A 20,667-nucleotide genomic window follows, 5' to 3' on the forward strand; every position below is an offset into this window, starting at 1 on the left:
CCGGACATATCTCAGTTGTACCTAGTTACATATCATTTCCCCCAGACAAAGATTTTCCTTGTACGTGGCATGTTTTTTTGTTCGATCACTTTTCAGTTGTCTGTCACTCTTCGTGACCCCATTTGGCTTGTTCTTGGCAAAGATATAGGAGTGGTTTGTCATTTCCTTCTCCAGGTCATTTTAAAGAAGAGGAAACCAAGGCAAACAGGTTAGTGACTTGCCCAGGTTCACATAGCTAGTAGAGGTCTGAGGATGGATTTGAACTCAGGTCTTCCTGACTCCAGGCCCTGTGCTCTATTCACTGCACCTCCTAGCTGCCCGCCTGGTACACAGTAAACATTTAATAAATGCTTGTTGGCTTAATGACTAATTCCATTGTGGTCAGAGGGTTGTAGAAGTAAATGGGGTTTAAACGAGCTCTCCCACTTTCTAGCTTGTGTGATCTTTTAGGAATCACTCCCCCTCTCCCTCTACCTCATTTGTAAGAATGAGGAGTTTGGACTGTAGTAATCACAGAGATCCCTCCCAGCACCAATGACTGTGACTTCTCTGACCCGAGTTCCTGTGCATACTCTTATCCTTGTGGCTCTATGCTCTCCATCTCTACCTTGAGTAGAGGAGCCTATTACCTGGCATGGGAAGGGAAGAGCTCATGATGATGGTGCTGGTGCTGGTGATACAAAATAGCTGACATTTAGATGACTTTTAGGTTTGCAAAACTCTTTACAAAAATTACCTCACTTAATCCCCACAACCACCCTGGGAGATCAGCGTTATTATTATCCCCAAGTTTTGTTGTTGTTCAGTCATTTCAGTTGTGACCCGATTTGGGGTTTTCTTGGCAGAGACATTGGAGTGGTTTGCCATTTCCTTCTCCAGCTCATTCTACAGATGAGGAAATGGAGATAAAATTAAGTGCCCGGGTTCATGTAGCTAGTAAGTGTCTGAGGCCAGATTTGAACTCAGGAAAATGAGTCTTCCTCTCTCCAGGCCTAGTGCTCTATCCATTGCACCACCTAGCCACCCCATCACCAATTTGCAGGTGAAGAAACTGAGGCAGACAGAGGTCACACTGATAGTAAGTGTCTGAGGCTAGAGTTGATTCCACAGTCCAGAGCTCTGCCTACTGCATCACCTAGTTGTTCCTAACAGTGCCCACAGGGGCTTCTGTAGACATTGTCAGTCAGTAAGTCGTAAACAGTTACTGTGTACCAGGCACTTTGATAGGCCCCAGGGACAATGATTTTATAAAGATTTCATTTTCTAGTGGGAAGGACAACATGCCAATAACTGTCAGTGTTTACAAGCTAGATAGAAGGTAATTTCAGAAGGAAGGTACCATGATCAAACTGACCAATAAAGAGCCTCCTCCTCCCCCCCCCTCCCGCCCCAGCCCACTGAAGTTTCACCTGGGTGGGGGCCTGGCCTCACAGCATGCGTCTCTATAAAGACACTCCTCCACCCCCAGCCTATGACTGTCTTAGCCTTGTGGGCCATCGGCTCCCCTGGAAACCCACGTCAGCCTTGCCTGTAGAAAGCCCAGATTTCAGATGCCTTCTTGCTAGCAATAATTAGCCTCCCCTCTGGGCGACACAACCTTCTAGTATTAAGCGCAGGGTAGGAAAGATTGTTTGCTTGTGGGGTTGCTACGAGAAGACGTTATAGTCTCTGGGAAGAAGCCAGAATTGGGGTTTGTTTTGCATCAAATAGCCTGGTTTCACACAACGGCCAACATTCAGGTGGGGGATTGAAGTCCTGCATCCTTGTGGTTGCTGGGTTCTTAGTGACTCAGCTAGAGTCCCGCCCATCCCCCTCCTCTGCCAAAGAAAACACATTAGTAAAGGTTTTCCTCCCAACAGGTGCATTCAATCTTCCTGAGGGCAGATACATCCTCAAAGGAAAATGTTATTCCTGTTACCAAGGAAAACTGGGCTGCTTTGGAGCAAACCCTAACCTGTGAGGAGAATCACACCCTCCCAGAACCATAGGACCATAGAAGCTCAGATTTGGGAGGTCCCCAGAAGGCATCCAGTCCAACCTAAACAAGAATCCTTCCTCTAACGTCACTGAGTGACTTAAAAGGCTGCCCTGAGGGAAGGACCCTAAAACAGCCTACCCCACTTTGGCACATTTCTGCTCCTTGAAAAGATTTTTATTTTGGCTTTTTCCTTAGTTCCAGTAGACATGCTTGCTCATTGACTAATATATTACACTCTTGTCTATGACCTTATGGCTCTGTTGGTCCAGAAAGGATTGAAAAAGGTCCCAGGGGTTCTTTTGGACTTTCACATCCAGAACCTGCCAATGATATGGCCACCACAGTACGCCAGTGAGGCAGTAAGTCAACAAGTCTGTTATCCCTCCCCCTTCCCAGAGAATCATCCCTTATAACAAAGACAATGTTTAAGGGAGAAAAAAATGAAGAGAAATACAAGCAGCAATTATGAATGCATCAAAACCAAGCGAAACCAAAGCAAGCCTGCCAGTATGTGATTTGAGCCACATCCATGCTCCCCCTGCAGCGGAGTCCTCACATACTTCTTCTTTGAGGCCAAGTTTGTTCTTTGTAATTTTGCAGCATTTGCTGTCCTTTTCATTTACATTATTATAGTCAGGAGTTTGAGGGACACAAACAGGAAAATACCTCTGGGAATATAAAAGATAAACAGAGAGTAAGTGGAAGGTAGCCTTAAAGGAAACGGCTCCGACTGTCATCTGGGAGGACTGTGAAAGGTCTCCTTTCTTTTAAAATAGATAACTATGTTCTCCCTTCAGGTCAGCAATGCAGATAGATAGGGGAGACACCGAGGATATCAGTGTCCCAGACATTTGAAAATCATAGGAATAAAGCTGGAAGAGACCTTAGAGATCATCTAGTCCAGCGTCTTTTACAAATGAGGAAACTGAGGTCCATCATGGGGAAATGACTTGCCCATTGTTACCCAGTAAGTTATTAGCAGGGCCAGGACCAAGAGGCCTGGTCTCCTGTTGGTCTAGTGGTCATGGCATTACCAGACTAAAGATTTTTCGTTTCTCCCACCAAGGCAGCCCCATCCCACTTGAAAAGGAACCATGTTGTTTACTTCTGTGGTCTCTCTTATAGAACTACACACAGTTCTGGGGAGCCCCAGGGGTTCAACAGAGTCTTATTTATGTAAATTGACTATTTTTAAGCCATTATTGCCGATTCAACAACAGTCTCAAAAACAGTCTACCAAGTTTGGGAGGGGCTGTGATTTTTTTTCCACGGAGGGAGTGCTCACTCCAGGAAAATGACAGACCCTAGGAAGAAGGAAATACTTTTGCTGACTCAGAATTTGCAGCTGAAACTTTCCCCCTAATTATAGCTTCCAACCTCACAAAGCAGACAATTCTATTTGGGGTTATCTCTAATTGTTAGGTAGTGACCCTTTTTGTTGAGCTGAAATATACCTCCCTGGTAGCTTAGGATCCTGGAACTCCCTCTTACCTCTAGGACCAAATAGGAATTCCTCTCTCTGCTATAGGAAGCTCTTCACAACCTGGGCCTTTATATTTTTGATTCAGCATTACTCCTCTTCCCTTCCCGTGGCCTTCTTGCTGGTCCTCATACACATCCACACGACGGTCCAAATTCCATCTCCATCTTTGTACTGCCACTCCTCCATGCCTGGAATGCTCCACCCCCTTATCTGCCTCAGAATCTCTGGCCTCCTCTAAACACCAGCTCCTGCTCTAAGAGCATCGCCTCTAAGGCTGCCTGCCATCTCTTCTGTAGTTATCTTGTATGTATCAATTTGTGTATGTGTCCTCTACCCTGTTAGAGTGGATATTCATTGAGGGCAGGGGCTATTTTTTATTTTTCTCTGTATCCCCAATACTTCACACAAATTCATGGCACATAATAAGCCCTCCATCAATGCTTGCTGATTGACTGAGTCTCAATCCAATAAGCATTTATTAAGCAACTGCTATGTGCCGGGCCCTGTGCCAATTTCTGGGGATACAATTAATAAAAAGAAAGATAGTCCCTGCCCTCAAAGAGTTTATAGTATAATGAAGGGAGACAACACACAAAAGGAGGTAGGAAAGCTGGAGGGGGGAGAGGTGGGAAGGGAGAGGGAGGGGGACCAGGGGCCATCTGGCCAGGGGCATCCTTGCCATGGAATTGAAACCAGTCAGGGCAACAGATGCGAATTGGAAGGAGCTGAGAGCCCAGTTTCTCCCCTCTATAAAGGAAGGCATTAGGAGGAGTTTGGTACCCCATGCTCCAGTCAGAAGGGAAAGGAGGCGGAGGGAGGTGGTGTCAGATGAGATTAAATCATCTTATGCCATGGAGGTGACACCAGGCAGAGCAGCAGACACAGAATGGAGTGGGTCTCAGAGGCCATTGAGTGTAATCAGTGCCTAAAAAAAGATCTCCCTGACAAGGCAGGGTGGCTTTGTTCTCCCCTAGTTCTCTTCCATATGTAGTGATTTTATTCTATTCCCCACATGATAATACAGCAGGCGTAGCATTCAGAAGCAATAAGCCACCCAACAAAGACGCATCCCCACCTTCTCCCCCAGCCCAGCTTGGTCATTTGGATGGTAGTACCACGAGCCGCTGATGAGCCCTCTTGTTGAGCATGCCTGTGGCGTCTTTGTTGACAGTGTGTCTCCTCTGGCCCTTTGCTCACAGAAGCTCCAGAGAGAGCATATGCCCAAGAGACTGAATGACACCATCAAAGAGCTGTTCCACCTTGTTCCCAGCAACGTCCACCCATTCCTGGAGAAAGGGCCTCTGGTCTGCAGGCGCTGTGCTGTCGTGGGCAACTCAGGAAACCTGAAGCAGTCCCAGTATGGGAGAGACATTGACAACCATGACTTTGTGCTGCGGTGAGTGAAGGGGCCCTCGCGTCCTCTGGTAGTCCCCTGGCTCATAGGCTGCTTCCCACTAGATAGCACTGCCTTCTTGTCATCCCCAGGAGAGGCTGCTGCTTGACGTTGTAGAAAGATCTCCCAGGTGGAAATCAGGAAACACAGTCTTGAGTTCGTGCTCAGGCTCTGATGAGTTATATTACCTTAAGCAAGTCACTTTAACTATCTGTACCTCAATTTCTTCATCTGCCATATGGGGATAGTAATACTATTCATGTCTACTTCATAGGGATTATTGGGTGCATTGGATGGTAATATTAATGATGGAAATAACAACTTATTTATATTGCACTTTAAGGTTTGCAAAATAATTACTTCTTATCTCATTTGACCCTTGTTTGAGGTTTAAAGAAATGAAGTCATTTGCCGAAGATCATATCGCTAGCTAGTAAGTGTCTAGGGCTAGATTTGAACTTAGGTCTTTCTGACTCCAAGTTCTGCACTCCATGATCACTGAAAAACTTAAAAGTGCTATACAAATATTAGCATCAAGCATTTATCTAACACCTACTGTGTGCAGAATACCATACAAGGCTCTGAGGAAGACAGAGTTTCAGTAAGGAATATTCTGTAGCTGCAGAGACTTTACAGTCTAGCTGGTAGCTGGGGGTTATAAGACACCAATACGGTTTCAGAAATGTAGAGTGATATAACTAAAATACATTCTCTAGCCTTGCTATTCTACAACACTATTCACTATGCGCTATAGTTTCTATAAGGCTGACTCATTTTGGACCTCATCCAAGGGGTTGAATTACTGCGTTTTGAAAAGGATTCCAACCTATAGAAAGCATAGTATAATGGAGGGAGGGAATACCACTGTAATGGAAATCAAAAGACTTAAAATGTTCCAACTCTGCCTCTTCCTAGCTGTGTGACTCCAGATAAGTCACTTAAACTTTCTGAGCCTCAGTTTCCTCATCTGAAAAATGGAGACAATAATAGTTGCACCATCGCATTTAGGTGTCAAGAGAATCAAATGAGATGCTCTACTTAAAGTACTTTCTAAACTATTAGTATAGCCTTTCCCAACCCTCTTAATTCTAGTGCCTTCCTTCTGTTAATTATTTCCAGTTTATCTTGTTGGAATGTAGTTGTTTTCATGTCGTCTCCCTCATTAGGTTATAAGCTCTTTGAGAGCAGAGATTGTCTTTGGCCCTCCTCTCTTTGTATCCCAAGGGCCTAGCACAGTGCCTGGCACATAGTAGGTACTTAATAAATGTTTACTGATTGATTGATATTATCATTATCATTTTTAAAGTCAAGATGTTGGGGGCAGCTAGGTGGTGCAGTGGATAAAGCACTGGCCCTGGATTCAGGAGGATCTGAGTTCAAATCCAGCCTCAGACACTTGACACTTACTAGCTGTGTGACCTTGGGCAAGTCACTTAACCCTCATTGTCCTGCAAAAAAAAAAAATCAAGATGTTCCAGCATCCTATATGGCACAATATATTTAAGATGTGATGGGTCAGGCCAGCAAAGAGCTTTAGAAGGGGTCAATCTCTAAAACTACACTCTCCCCTATTCCCCTGAACCTCTAGCCTCCCTTCAGCCCTGTGTTTTTGTACCTTCAGAGTCAAGTGTCATCAGGTCAGGTCAGGTTACCATCCAGAGACTCAAATTCCCTAACCCCTTGAGTGACTTGCTGAATTGATGCCAATACTCAGTTACAAGGTGTTAAGTGAAAAAGTCCCACCTAGGAACATAGAATGTTAAAGCTCAAAGGGCCCTTCTCAGTCCTGTAGTCCAGCTCCCTCATTCCATGGGTTAAAAAAGCAAAACAAAACAAAACAAGCCCCAAAACAAGTGACTTACCCAAAGTAACCCAGTGAATGAAGCAAAATGAAATCTGAGAGATAATTCCTACTGCCACTTTGTTTCTTCCTATCTGATCCACCCCCTTTTCTCTTTTCAGGATGAACCGGGCCCCTACAGCAGGCTTTGAAGCCGATGTTGGGAGGAAGACCACTCACCACTTGGTGTACCCTGAGAGTTTCCGGCATTTGGGAGAGAACGTCAGCATGATCCTCATTCCCTTTAAGACCATGGACTTGCAATGGGTGATCAGCGCGTTGACCAAAGGCACGATAAACTTGTAAGTCAGCTTGAGGCAGCAAAGCATAATCTCCTTAATGAAAGCCTGCATCGTGGGCTTTTAGAACGGAGAGAGTCCTTCGAATATAGAAAGTTGGAGCAAAGAATGCAGAATATTAGATGCAGAAGACACCTTAGTGTGCAGAATGCCTGGGGTAGAGCCTGAGGTCTGAGAGAACTCCGGTGGGTGTAGGGGAATTCCTAGGCACCTGCTTGGGGAGTCTAGAAGTAAAAGAAAGGAAGTCCACCCCTTTGTGTGGCCTACCATTGTGGAAAAGGGGCTAATTACAGGAATCGTTGGTAGGCAGCCCGGAGCAGAGTATTCTCGGTAACCCAGCCATTATCTCTCTCTGAGAAGATAACCCCCAGATCCACAAGACAAACCGCCCAAGATGAGGAGTTGCTAGGTAGGTGCTGGATAGTGAAGGTCTAGCACCAGACAAGTTTCCAGAAAGGCCTGAAATGTGTTAGAGACAAATTGAGGACTCTCTTGCCTTTCGATGTCCCAGGCAGCTCTTGTGACTTTGGGATAAGCTAGGTTCAGTCCTATTAACTGGCCAGACTTGGTCAAAGATACAAGTCCTTCCTCTTACTGAGACCCAGACCCCTGGGGGAATCACTTGTCTAAAATCCCATGGCAAGATTTTTACTAATTACACCTTACTGGGGCTGGACTGTGTCAGCTGAGTATAGTATGTAAAATTTGTCAATAAATCAAGCAATCATTAGACACTTACCGTGTACTAGACCTGGAGTCAGGAGATCTAGGTTCTGTTCCTAGTTTCACAGACTGATAACTGTGTGACCCATAATAAGTCACTTCCCCCATCTATAGTTGGGCAGCCCTAACCTCCCCCTCTTAACCCTTGCCTTCCTGTTTCGATGTCATTCCCCCAAGTCCCTAGCCCCTTTATACTAGTCCTGCTGCCCAATGACAGCTGATAAATTGAGGCAGCCAGGTGGTCCAGGGTATAGAGCACTGGGCCTATAATCAGGAAGAGCTGAGTTCAAAACCTGCCTCAGATATGTGTTAGCTATGTGACCCTGGGCAAGTCATTTACCTCAGTTATCTCTGCTGTAAATGAGGATAATAAAAGCACCTCTTCCCAGAACTGTTGTAAGGATAAAATAAGATATTATTTGTAATGGATTTTGCAAACCTTGAAGTGCTACATAAATGTCAGCTCTTGTTATTATCCAGAAAATGAAGGTCTTGGACAAAATAATCTCAAAACTTTACATCGCTTCTAAATCTGAAACTCCTTAATTGCCACCTATGATTGTGAACAAGTTAAAACCTCTCTAAGCCTCTCTTTTGTCATCTATAAAATGAGGGGGATGAGAAGAGTTGGCCTCTGAGGTCCCTCCTAGCCTGTGAGTTCAAACAGGAATAGGGATTGGACTTGATATAGGGAACTCCCAGGGGAAGAAACTCCCTTCCCCCATCCCCCAATGCAACTTCAAGTCTTAGAGATTCTAGACCCCAGGTGTCAGACACTTGGCCCCAAAGCCTACAGTACTCCCCAGTGTGGTCTGAACCAGATTAAAATGCAATTGGGAAATGTTTAACACAATAAAAATACAACAAAACCTAGATAGCATTTCATTTTAAATGTGAGTCAGTATGCTGCTCACAGAGATCCTTACATAAAGTCCTCCATTTGTCTTTGGATTCGACATCACTGGTCTAGACCATCGAGAGGCTAAGGGACCGGACCAGGACCACACAACCCACATGCGTCAAAGGTGGCGTTTCATCCTGCATCCTCTTGGTTTCAAGACCAGTTCTTTATCCAGGCTGCTTCTCATCATTTCAGATACCAAGCACAACATAGAAGGGATGCAAAGAGAGCTATAGACCAAGTGACCTACAAACTTTGAGGCCCCAAAGAAGCATTTCCAACCCAGGGCTGGAGCATGGGGAAGCAGGGGGAATAAAGTCCTTGGAGAAGGTAGCATTTGAATTGAGTCTAGAGGAAGGGGTGTGTGCAGTTCTTGTAGCCCAGCTTCCCCACCATGGCTTTCCATACCATGGAGGATTCTGCAGTCAACATGTCTGGTTTTCTTCCTCTTCCCCATGTGGTAAAATATGAAAGTTTTTAACAGTCGGTTAGGATAACTGAAAGACGCCAGTTTTTCAAGGACCACCCTTTTGGGGAGGAGATGAACAGTCCGCCTGCTGCGCATGTCAGACTGCCTGTGGGGCACTTGACTTCCGGGGTGGAGAGAACGGAAGTAGGGGCTTTTGCCTGCTTGGCGGGACTCCTGACGGCGCGGCACAGACTCTCTCTCTCCAAAGGTGGCCTTTTCGGTTTGGTGAGTTTTTATAAGGAATATAGACTAAGCTTAGACTTAAGACGATTTGTATTGTGTTTCTACTTTCCTATCCTTCTAATCAACATCACCTTGTGACTACCATAACAATAAATAAAAAGCTCTATCTAGAAAACCAAAAGCTGCTTCCATTTACTAGTCTGGGAGATAAATTAAGGGAAAGGTTAAGTAGGGGAGATTTATGATCTAATATCCAATTTTAAATCTCACACCCACAATGATAAAGGAAACACTGGGTGTTTCCCAATATCCTTTTCTGATGTAGTCTGAAGAGGAAGACCTGTTAGGAGAGTCACAGCCCCACCTAAACAGAGATTCCATTTGTCATCAGGTGACATTCCTCGCCATGTCCCTGACTTCCAGAATTAATGCTCTAGTGAGACAAAGGCCTCCAGTTCCAGGCAGCAAACATAGTTCTCACTTGTTGTTGGGTAAGGCCCTCTGTGATTACCGTCTTGTCTTGTACATAATAGGCATTTAATAATAATGCGCAAATACAAAGAGGTGTGAGTTAAGGCAGTGTAGAATAGTGAAATTATAGAAGAAAATTTAAATGGAAGGAGAGCCCTTTTAACTAGGAGAATAAAGGAAGGTCTTATGAAGGATGTAATTCCTGAGTTGGGCTTCCAAGGAAAAAGATTTCAGTAGGCAGAGATATGATATAGTGGGGGGAAAAGACTGGTCTGACAGGAAAGACCTAAAAAGACAGGAAGACCTGAATTCAAATCCTGTTGCTGTTGTTGTTCAGTCACATCCAACTCCCTGTGTCCCCATTTGGGTTTTCTTGGCAAAGATACTGAAGTTGTTTGCCATTTCCCTCTATAGCTCATTTTACAGATGAGGAACTGAGGCAAACAGGGTGAAGTGATTTGCCCAGGGTCACACAACTAAGTATCCAAGGCCAGCTTTGAATTCAGGAAGATGAGTCTTCCTGACTTTATCCACTTTACCACCTCACTGCCCTAAATCCTATTACTGACACTAAACAACTTTGCCTCTGGGCAAATGGCTCCCTGAGCCTCAGTTTCCTCATCTGAAAAAAAAGGTGATAATAATAATACCTTTGATAACTACCTCATAGTGGAAAGTGAGCTGAACTGTGGGAGCGAGGAGTCCAGTCACCCTAATTCCAAGTCCAAACATTTCAATGAATCTCTCTCCTTCAAGCTTTCTAGAAAGGGGCTCTAGCTGTCATGTCTCAGAATTTGTGGTCACCTTGCCCACCAGGATGGCTTATTTCCCTGCCCTGCCTTTGGCACAGAGTCATCAAGCACTTATAAAGACCCACCCTGTGCCAAGCACTGTGTTAAACACCAGGGATTCAGAGGATGGCAAAAAGATGTGTTAGAGGCAACTCACCTTTTAGCACCGACTTACCTTTTGATGATAATATGCTCAGTATTTGTGAAAGGAAGTAAAAAAGCTGCTTTCTGCAGTTAAAGTTGCAAGGCACAGTTCATTTAGCCTCAGAAGCGCTGTGTGGTTGGTGTGAAGTCAGGAAGAGCTGTGAGGTCAAGGAGCTCATGGCCTGATGGGGAGACCACATGCAAACAACTGTGTACAATCGAGAACCAGACAAAACACACAAGATAATCAAGAGAAGGAGAGCACTAGAATTAAGGGCATTGGGCAGGACTTCCAGTACAAGGTGAGCCAGGTTGTCCTGAAGAAGCCAATGCCCAAGCTAGAGGAACCCTTCAAGATCCTTTATTTCAACCCCCTTTTTTGACCAATGAAGAAAGTGAGGTCCAGAGAGAAGCAACTTGCCCAGTGTCTGTCACTCAGGGTGTGAAGCAAAAGTAAATCAGAGAAGTAATTCCCAGTGACCATTGATTTCCTTCCCTCTTCTTCTGTCTCTGCTCCCTCCACCCCGCAATGGAGTTATGATGTCCACTTGCACTCCTTGGGACCTCCTTGACAACTGGCTTCACCCTGGGCCCTGGATCTCATCAACTTGGCTTCTCACTGGCATCCCTCCACGGGCTCGGCCACCACCCAAACTTCAGAAGGCCCAGCCTTTTACTTGATGTTAAATTGTCTCTGGGGTCAACCAGAGGGAACTGAAGGAAGGAGAGAGAGAGAGGCAGCAGCCTGGTACACACAGAAGATTTAGGGACCTGGGTTCAAATTCCAACTCACTAGCTGACTCACGGTGTCACATGTATCACTTTCAAGTCTCTTTGACTCTCCTGTTAGGGACAGCTGGGTGGTTCAGTGGAGAAAAGTAGTTTGAGGAACCAAAGATGTTTAGTAGGGAGAGGCATAATTGCTGCTGAAGGGCTATAATATGCAAAAAGGGATTTGATTTGTTTTACTTATTCTCAGAGGACCCAGTTTAGAGAGAGGCAGCATACTATAGTGGATAGGGTGTTGGGTCTAGAGTCCAGAAGGCCTGAATTCAAATCCTGCCTCAGATACTGACCAGCTGTGTGACCCTAGGCAAATCCCTGACCTCCTCTCAGATTCACTTTCCTTATCTGTAAAATGGAGATAACAATAGCCCCTATCACACAGGGTTGTTGTGAGAATTGAATGATATAAATGTAAAGCTCTTTTGCAAACTATTATCTGTAAAGGAGGGATGATACTTTCCCCATCTTCCTCATAGCTATTGTGAAGAAAACATTTCATAGATCTTGTTAACAAGATACATCTATATGTGTGTATATGTATACATGTGTGTATATGATTATACATATGTACATATATGCACATATGCATACACACAGATAATCTCCCAGAATTCCAGAGCTGGGAGGGAATCTTCATGATCATCTAGTCTAACCTCTTACTGCAAAACAATGGTACTTTGGACAGAGCCCTGGCTCAGGAGTCAGAGGACCTGGGTTCAAATCTCACCTGGGATGCTTACCCCACGTGGGACCTTAAACAAGACCTTTAAACTTGCTGAGCCTCCGTGTCATCATCTGTAAAATGAGGGGATTTGACAAGATCACCTCTGAGGCCCCTTCTAGCTCTAGAAGTATCATCCAATGAAATGGAGGCCTGGAGACATGAACAGTGATAGACCCGGTGAGTTACAGCTGTGTTGGTCTTCAAAGCCAGAGCTTTGGATGATTCTTCCCACCGCACAACATTGCTTCCTGCATCAGTGGCCACCAAGAGGGGACTGCTTTCCTGACAGAGTTCTCCAGGGGCAAATACACACTCTCTTGATGACAGCAGAAGCCAAAAGGCACCGTGATCCTCTGTGGAGTTCTATTGGACAGCCTCCAGAAAGGCCTTGAGTGTGTTAGAGGCAATTCACCTTTTAGGACCCACTTCCCTTTTGATGTTAACACACTCATTCTTTGTGAAAGGAAGTCGAAAAGCTGCTTTCTGCAATTAAAGTCCCAAGACATAATTCAGTTAGCCCCAGAAGAGCCGTGTGGTTGGGAGAGTTTATTTCTGAGGCTCCTACATCACCTCACCCCCACCTTCCCCTCATCAGTGGTCTATTGCTCCCAGTCTCACACTTCTCTAGATGCAGGAAGTTTTGCAAAGTTATGGTTAGACAGCACAGAAAGGCAATCTGTGTGATGATTTCCTGCTAAGAGCACAGAGCTGAGGCAGTGGATCTCAGCCCTGTTTTACCACGGGCTCCCTGTGTGGTCTTGACGAGTCCCTGCACTCCCCTCCCCCTTCAGCTTCCTTTCCTATGCAATTACAAGCATGTCTCCCAAATTTATTATTAGCAGTAATAATGATAATCTTAATTAATTTTTATTTAAGTAGTTTTAATTTTAATTTTCAATTTAATTCATTTAATTTTAATTTATTTACTTTTGTGCAAGATTTAATTGTCTTAAAAATTAGAATTAGGGGTGATCAGTTTCAACAAGTGTATTGTAGTGCTTTCCATGATATTCTGGACCATGTGGTTCTAAGCTGCATTAGTAGGAATACAAAATGCCAGCATTTCTGTTCCCCACTTCCCCTCCCCCTCCTCATAAAATGCATTATCAGAGTTGAAATCAAGGGTGGCAGAATTTAGTCACAAACTACTTCTCTCCAGTTCCTTTTTCTCTACAATAGGTCAGTGCTGTAAACCTATGCAGAAATAGAATTAGTAGTAGTAGTAGTAGTAGTAGGCCTCCACCAGTCGAGGACGACCATGGATCAGCACCTTGAAGAGCCACAGGCCACAGTGTGGCTGTGCAGTCCGATACAGGAGCCGCAGCTCCTGAGTGACTTATAACAGGTAACTGCCACATCCCGTGTTGTATCTACCCCATGAGGAGTAGCTGGAGTGTCCTCTCTAGGGTGCTGGCCTGGGCGGATCAATATGGAAAACAAGCTGTTGCCCATGCAGCAGGTTTTCCCTCTCTGCGACATTGGTGGATCCAAAGGAGAGGCAGAGCCAATACAGTTTGGCACCAGTGCCCCCGCAGGAGTTGCCAGAGGTATGTGATGTCCAACATCCAACTACCTAAGGGACTCCGACTCCTGATTTTTCCTCGGGGTTAACTCCCGAAGCCTTTCCCATATATGGGTATAGCCACAAGGCAGTGGAGGTTTAAAATCAGGGTTCCTTCCCCTAGGCGGGTTGCCTGCCAAGGCTAAGGAGCCCCACCTGCCCAAAGTGACTGGTTTTAAGGCGCCAGTGACTCGCCTTCGCCCCTTCTCCTGTTAGTGGAAACAGTTCCACCATGAGAAGGCCCGGAGTTGGGCTTTGGTTATCAGAGGCTATTGGAGCATTTTATAGAGAGTAGGAACTTATCCCCACTCCCACCCCAGCATGATAAACTACTAATTATAATAATGCAATTGTAATGCAGTGCCCCAAACATGGGAGGCCCACTGTATGGGGAGCCAAGGGGAAAAACTTCTCTCTAACCTCAGTTTCCTCATCTGTAAAATGAGAGAATTAGAGTACATCTTCTGGCTGTATGGATCTTAGCTGTATTTTGGTGGAGGGGAAAGAGCACAGGATTTCAGGTCAGAGGATCTGGGTTCAAATCCTACTCTGTGTGTATACAACTTCAGGCAAGTCATTTTCCCACTCTGGGCCTCAGTTTCCTCAGCTGCAAAATGAGAAGATTAGACTAAATGAACTCCTGAGTACCCTCCTGGCTCTAAATCTAACCTGAGTTCAAGTTTTGGCCTATTGACCACCAGTGTGATCTTGGGCAAATCCCGTAGTTTTTTAGGATCTTAGTTACCTCATCTGTAAAATGAAGTAATTACTAATTGATCAAAGCAGCTAGGTGGTACAGTAGACAGAGCATTGGGCCTGAAGTGAGGAAGATTCATCTTCCTAGTTCAAATCTGGCTTTGGACACTTAGTAGCTGTGTGACCCTGGGCAAGTCACTGAACCCTGTTTGCCTCAATTTCCGCATCTGCAAAATGAGCTGGAGAAAGAAACGGCAAACCACTCTACTATCTTTATCAAGAGCACACCAAATGGAATCACAGAGAGTCAGACATGACTGAAAAACAACTGAACAACAACAACAAAAAACCACTGAGTGATTGATTCCAACTCTATTTGTATGAACACTGCTGCAACTATTTAGAAGAAGAATTGATAATAATACCTCTCATTTCTGCAGTTCATGTAAACTTAGAAAGCTCTTCCTTACAATAGCCCTGTGAAGTAAAAGAAGCATTATTATTCCCATTTTTCAGATGAGGAAACTGTGTTTCAGAGACTTGCCTTAAAATGAAGTGTTTACTGATTGATTGATTCCCACTCTAAATCTGTGTTCCTATTAAAAAAAAAAAAATCTAAACTCAAAAACTAGCAACCACTGCCCCCTGGTGGCCATAATGTGGCAGGCTCTGGTTATGTGATTACCCAAAGAGTTCTAGATCTCTGGATTGTCGACCTCTGGCTAGAAGGGACCTCAGAGGTCATTTTATCTGCCCTGCCGCCTCATTTTACAGGCGAGAAAATGAAGAGACAGGAAATCAAAGTCATTTGCCAAAAGCCATACAGGTGGTACCATCAAAACTAGGATTCAAACCCAAGCCCAGGTCTGCATTCTTTTCCTTCTCCTGATGCTGCTGAGTCCTTATTATCTCTTCTATTATTTACCTCCAGGAGATAGCTTCCCCAGATCAGTACAGCCACTTATTCAGAAGCATTTGGGCAGAGCTGCCCTGTGTTTTGGTGAAGCATCCAGATGGCTCAGTGAAGGGAATACTGGTCAAGGAGACTTTCGATAGCTTATGTATCCTAAGCCAAATGAGGACAATAGTACCTACCTCACAACATTGTTGTGAGGATCAAATTCAAATGCAAAATGTTTGGTAATCTTTAAGTGACTCTATAAATGCTGCTATCATCAACATTATTATTAATACTAATCCCACTTTTTTCTTTCCCTTTTCTTCCCAGCACATATGTCCCTGTTCCCCGAAAAATACAGGTGAACAGAGAAAAGGTGAGTCAGAAGTGATGCCACTAGCTGATATTCCTAAAAATAGCACTTTCCAGTCACCAGGGACCTTCACTTCCATTGTCCTGTTTGATTCTCATGACAACCCCATAAGTATTTAGGCCAGGTATCATTATAGCCATTTTACGGGTGAGGAATCTGTCTCTCAGAGAGGAAATAGGCCTTACCCCAGGTCTATACTTGGTGGCGGATTTGGTTTGGCCAGCCCAGGTCTTCTGATAACAAACCTACTACTCATTCTCCTGCATCATACTTTCTTCTCATCACACCAAGAACTATATTGTGCTGTGTTGAAAGGGGATAAGGTCAAGTAGCCTTGGAGTCAGGAAGGGTTGGGTTTGAGCTTTGCCTCAGATATCTTCCAGCTGAGTGGCCTTTGGCAAGTTATTGACTTGGCTGTGCCTCCTCTTCTATAAAATGAGGAGGTTTGACTCGGTAACCCCTGATGTCCCTTCCAGCTCTAAATCTATGGTCCTATAAAAGGCCGTGGGACGTTAGGGACAGTTCTTGTCTTCCAAGCTCAACACCTGTAAATTCTAATTTACTTTGATGCTAAAAGACAGGCAGGAGATGAGCGCAAGAATTAGTGCCTACCGCCCCTCAAAGAGCATCAGATTATATCAAACACAGGCTTTATTCAGGCCCGAAAACCAGTTATTTCTAACCTGGGCTAACAAATGCCAAACTTTAGTTTGGAAACTCCTTGAGGACAGGGACCACCCTTCTCATGCCAGGGTCTGAGTTCAGTATTTAACCCCTACAAAGGCCTTCAGGCAATACTGACTGACTATCTAGTAGATAGTGGGCGAGGTTGGGAGTGAGGAGACTTGTGTTGGGGCTTACCCCAGAACCTGTGATATTCCCAAATCATAGTCACAGAACTAGACGGGAACTTGGAAATATCCGATTCAAGCCCTCCATTTTACAGATGAAGAAACTGAGATGCCTACTTTGCCTGGCAGAAAAGTGAGCACCAGCCTCCTGAAGTGCTCCTCCCTCCCCCCTCCATCCCCAACAGGAGTGGACTGGCACTGTGAGACAGAAGCACAGCATGGGCCCCCACCACCCCCTGTCTGGGCCTTCCTTGTAGTGTGGAGGCACTCGAATCTTACCAGGAGCGAAACAGGATGCAGAAATCTCACCGATTAACCTCCGAGGTCCCTGAGGAGAGTCCTGTGGGGTTTCCAAGCACTTCCCTGTCACTATAATTACAAACTCAGCAGGAGATCTCAAGGCGGTGAGGGAATCTGAAATCCCCCAATTAGTCAGGATTTTTAGAGAGAAATGAGGGGAGGGCAGAGAAGTCTCATCCAAAATCTCTGTACCTCCTTTCAGCCTGGAGGGTACCAACATCTGGAGGGGTCAGACTTAGGGGTGTGTGTGTGTGTGTGTGTGTGTGTGTGTGTGTGTGTGTGTGTGTGTGTGTGTGTGTGTGTGTGTGTTTTACAGCTAGAAAAGACCTTAATCATAATAGATGACTTGTATCAAGCACCTGGAATATTCTGTCTACAGTCCCTCCTCTAACCCTTGAAACAGCCCTCTGAGGGACGTATTGCAGGTCTTATTGTCATCCTCACTTTACAGATGAAGAAACTGAAGCTTAGAGATTAGGGAAGCTGCCCATAATCACACAGCATATTTACGAACTCAGCCAAGCACAGTGGTGACAGGGCCTTGCTGCTATAAGAAGATGTATTTTAGACAATCTTTTTTTTGTGCATAGGCCAAAAAAATAAAGCCCAAACAAAATGCTAGAAATGGATTTATGACTAATTGTTTAACAGTTTATATTAGTGTCTGTTCTGTGAAATGTGTGAGGCATTACAACAAAAGATTTTAATGTACTAAGTGTCAAGAGTCAATTTGAACCCAAGTCTCTCTTGACTACAAACCCTTAATTCTTTCCACCATACCAGAGGTTATTATAGGGCAACTACATGGCACAGTGGACAGAGTGCCAGGTCTGGAATCTGGAAGACTCATCTTCTTGAGTCCAAATCTGGCCTCAGACACTTACTAGCTGTGTGACCCTGGGCAAGTCACTTAACACCATTTATCTCAGTTTCCTCAATTGTAAAATGAGCTTGAGAAAGAAATGGCAAACCACTCTAGTACCTTTGCTAAGAAAACCCCAGATGGGGTCATCAAAAGTTGGGCATGACTGACAAAACGACTGAACAACTAAGGGGTTATCAAACATGGGGCTCACAACATTCCAAGTACGGTCTGAACCAGATTAAAATGTAATTGAGAAATATCTAACAATAAATAAAAAAACAATAAAACATTTATAACACCACACTTTAAAACTAATATGTGGCCCACAGGGGCCCTTATGTTTGTGCTGGTGGCCCCTTTTTCTATTTGAGTTTGATGTCATTGTTCTAAACCAAGCCACCTCTCTCCTTATACCTTAGAAAACAGAGCCTCAAGGTTGGAAGGTCTAGAATGTAGAATATGAGAACTAATCTACCTTCAGAAAACCGATGAATTCTGAGTACAGATTGAAGCATACATTTTTAACTTCATTTTTCTTGCCTTTTTTAGTGACATGGCTAATGTGGAAATATATTTTGCAAGATTTCACATGTATAATTGTTATCACATTGTCTTTTCAGTGGGTGAAGAAGGAATGGGAGAGAGAATTCAGAACTCAAAAAAATTTTAATGGATGTTAAAAATGAATTATATGTATGTACACACATATATTTATACATGTATATATATTTACATATATTTAAAACTGTTAGAGCTAGTAGAAACCTTAGAATACAGTAGGTTAGCAGTGGAAAGGGGCTCAGAAAGAACATCTAGCCCTGTCCTCTCCTTCTAGAAACTGAGGCCCAGAGCAAATGATCCCACAGCTTAGTAGCTAGTGTATCAGACTAGGGCTGTCACCCAGGCTTCATGACTCCTCCCAGTTCCCATTTAAGACTTTCTTCCCACATCGCCTTGTTATTTCACTGACCAATGTGCTATTCCCCTCTCATCCAGATCCTGATCTTCCACCCAGCATTCATGAAATATGTCTTCGACAACTGGCTCCAAGGCCATGGAAGATACCCATCCACTGGAATTCTCTCTCTGATTTTTTCCCTACACATATGTGATGAGGTAAAACATTTTCCTTCTCAATCTGCAAAAGATTCGCTCCTCCTTGTCTTTTCTTTTTTAATTTAAAAAAAAACAACAACATTCATTTAGCATCTGCTGTGCATCTTGACTCTGCTCAATGCTGGGGATATAAAGAAAGGCCAAAAACAGTGCTTCCTGATCTCAAGTAGCCCACAGTCAAATAGGAGAGACAAGTTGGCAATCACCGTGTGCGAGGAACATCCTTACAGGGCAAATTGGAGATCTTCCCAGAGGGAAGCACTAAGATGAAGGAGGACTCAGCAAGGCTTATGGTAGAATGTCAGGCTTTGGGCTGACTTGAAGCCAGGAGGCAGTGAGGAGAAGGGAAAGTTCCAGGTAGGGAGGACAGCCAGGGAAAATGTCAAGAGCTGGATGATTCTTGACTTGTTGACTTAATGACATAGAAAGGATGGGAATTTCAGGAATCTTCTGGTGTGTTGATTTACATACCATGTTTTGGGGGGGGGGGTTTTGTTTGTGGTTTTTTTTTTATTTTGTTTGTTTTTGGTGGGGCAATGGGGGTTAAGTGACTTGCCCAGGGTCACATAGCTAGTAAATGTCAAGTGTCTGAGGCTGGATTTGAACTCGGGTCCCCCTGAATCCAAGGCCAGTGCTTTATCCACTGTGCCACCTAGCTGCCCCCTCATACCATATTTTAAACAGCAGATCTTTAGGAGTGGTAAGAGGCCTGCTTTGAGGGGAGCTTCTCAGCCAGAGAGTGAGCCCAAAAAGGGAATGAATTTGCCAGCTGGAGTTATGGGGCACTAAAGACATGCTGGTCTCCCTCCCTCTGCTCCAAAGTCCCCAAACCAACCCTAGCTCCCATTGTGTTTTCCTCTCCATTCCCCATCCAGGCCTTACCAAGACCTTGAACCCCACTCCCATCCCTATCCCCTATGCCTCCATTTCTTTCTTTTTTTTTGTCTTGTTTTGTTTTGGGGTTTTGTTTTGGTTTGGTTTGGTTTTTTGCAGGGCAATTGGGGTTAAGTGACTTGCCCAGGGTCACACAGCTAGTAAGTGTTAAGTGTCTGAGCTCGGATTTGAACTCAGTTCCTCCTGAATCCAGGGCTGGTGCTCTATCCACTGCACCACCTAGCTGCCCCTCCATTTATTTCTAATCCAAGAACTCCCAGACGCAACTCCAGGCCCTACACTTCTCCTACCTCACCCACTTTCTGGCCCCTTTAATAAAGTATCTAAAACCATGGAGAGTCACTGGATCTGATTCAGAATGGACCTTGGGGATTATTTAGTTCAACCATTCAGGAATGCCCTCTATACTCGCCCCAACAAGCGGTCATCTAACTTCTGTCTGACCTTTTAAAACAACCCATGCCATCATTGCACAGCTTATTATCATTGCCTCTACTTTTGGCGTCCTCCCTCTTATTGAGGTTAAATGCTCTTCTCCTCCACTTCCACTCATCATTCCTAATTCATCAGATCACAGAAGGGACCTTAGAGGCTACTGAGTCCAGTGCCCTAATTTTTGAATGAGGCACGAAGAGGTTGTTTCCCCAGGGTCACCCAGCCAGCAGGTGTCTGACACTAGCTGTACTGTGCACTCTCCTTGGGACTCTCTCCAACTTGTTAGTATACATCCTCAAATACGACCCCCAAATGGGATCCAGTATTCCTACATGGGGTCACCTCCCTTGCTCTGAATACTGTGTCCTCTCTTAATGGCCTCTCAGAACTAGACCACAGGGATGACTCAGAGCATACTTAGGGGTCATAACTCAAGCCATGCCCCACGCCCCCCACCCCCACTGGAAGAGTCAAAGAACAGTGCCCCTGGAGG

The 20,667-nt window shown here is 44.7% G+C and overlaps 1 protein-coding gene across 2 annotated transcripts in view; it reads left to right on the forward strand.

Annotated features, from left to right (window-relative positions):
• The window catches only part of ST3GAL1 (ST3 beta-galactoside alpha-2,3-sialyltransferase 1), a 130,702-nt gene that overhangs the window by 104,903 nt on the left and 5,132 nt on the right, over positions 1 to 20,667 (forward strand). For both annotated transcript variants that reach the window (XM_044005283.1, XM_044005293.1), the window contains 4 exons: positions 4,661 to 4,857; positions 6,817 to 6,996; positions 15,671 to 15,716; positions 18,726 to 18,845. In XM_044005283.1, the coding sequence (XP_043861218.1) occupies positions 4,661 to 4,857; positions 6,817 to 6,996; positions 15,671 to 15,716; positions 18,726 to 18,845 (543 nt within the window). The remainder of the gene's footprint in view (positions 1 to 4,660; positions 4,858 to 6,816; positions 6,997 to 15,670; positions 15,717 to 18,725; positions 18,846 to 20,667) is intronic.

The sequence above is a fragment of the Dromiciops gliroides genome, chromosome 1 (assembly GCF_019393635.1).
Source record: "Dromiciops gliroides isolate mDroGli1 chromosome 1, mDroGli1.pri, whole genome shotgun sequence".
Lineage (NCBI taxonomy): Eukaryota > Metazoa > Chordata > Mammalia > Microbiotheria > Microbiotheriidae > Dromiciops > Dromiciops gliroides.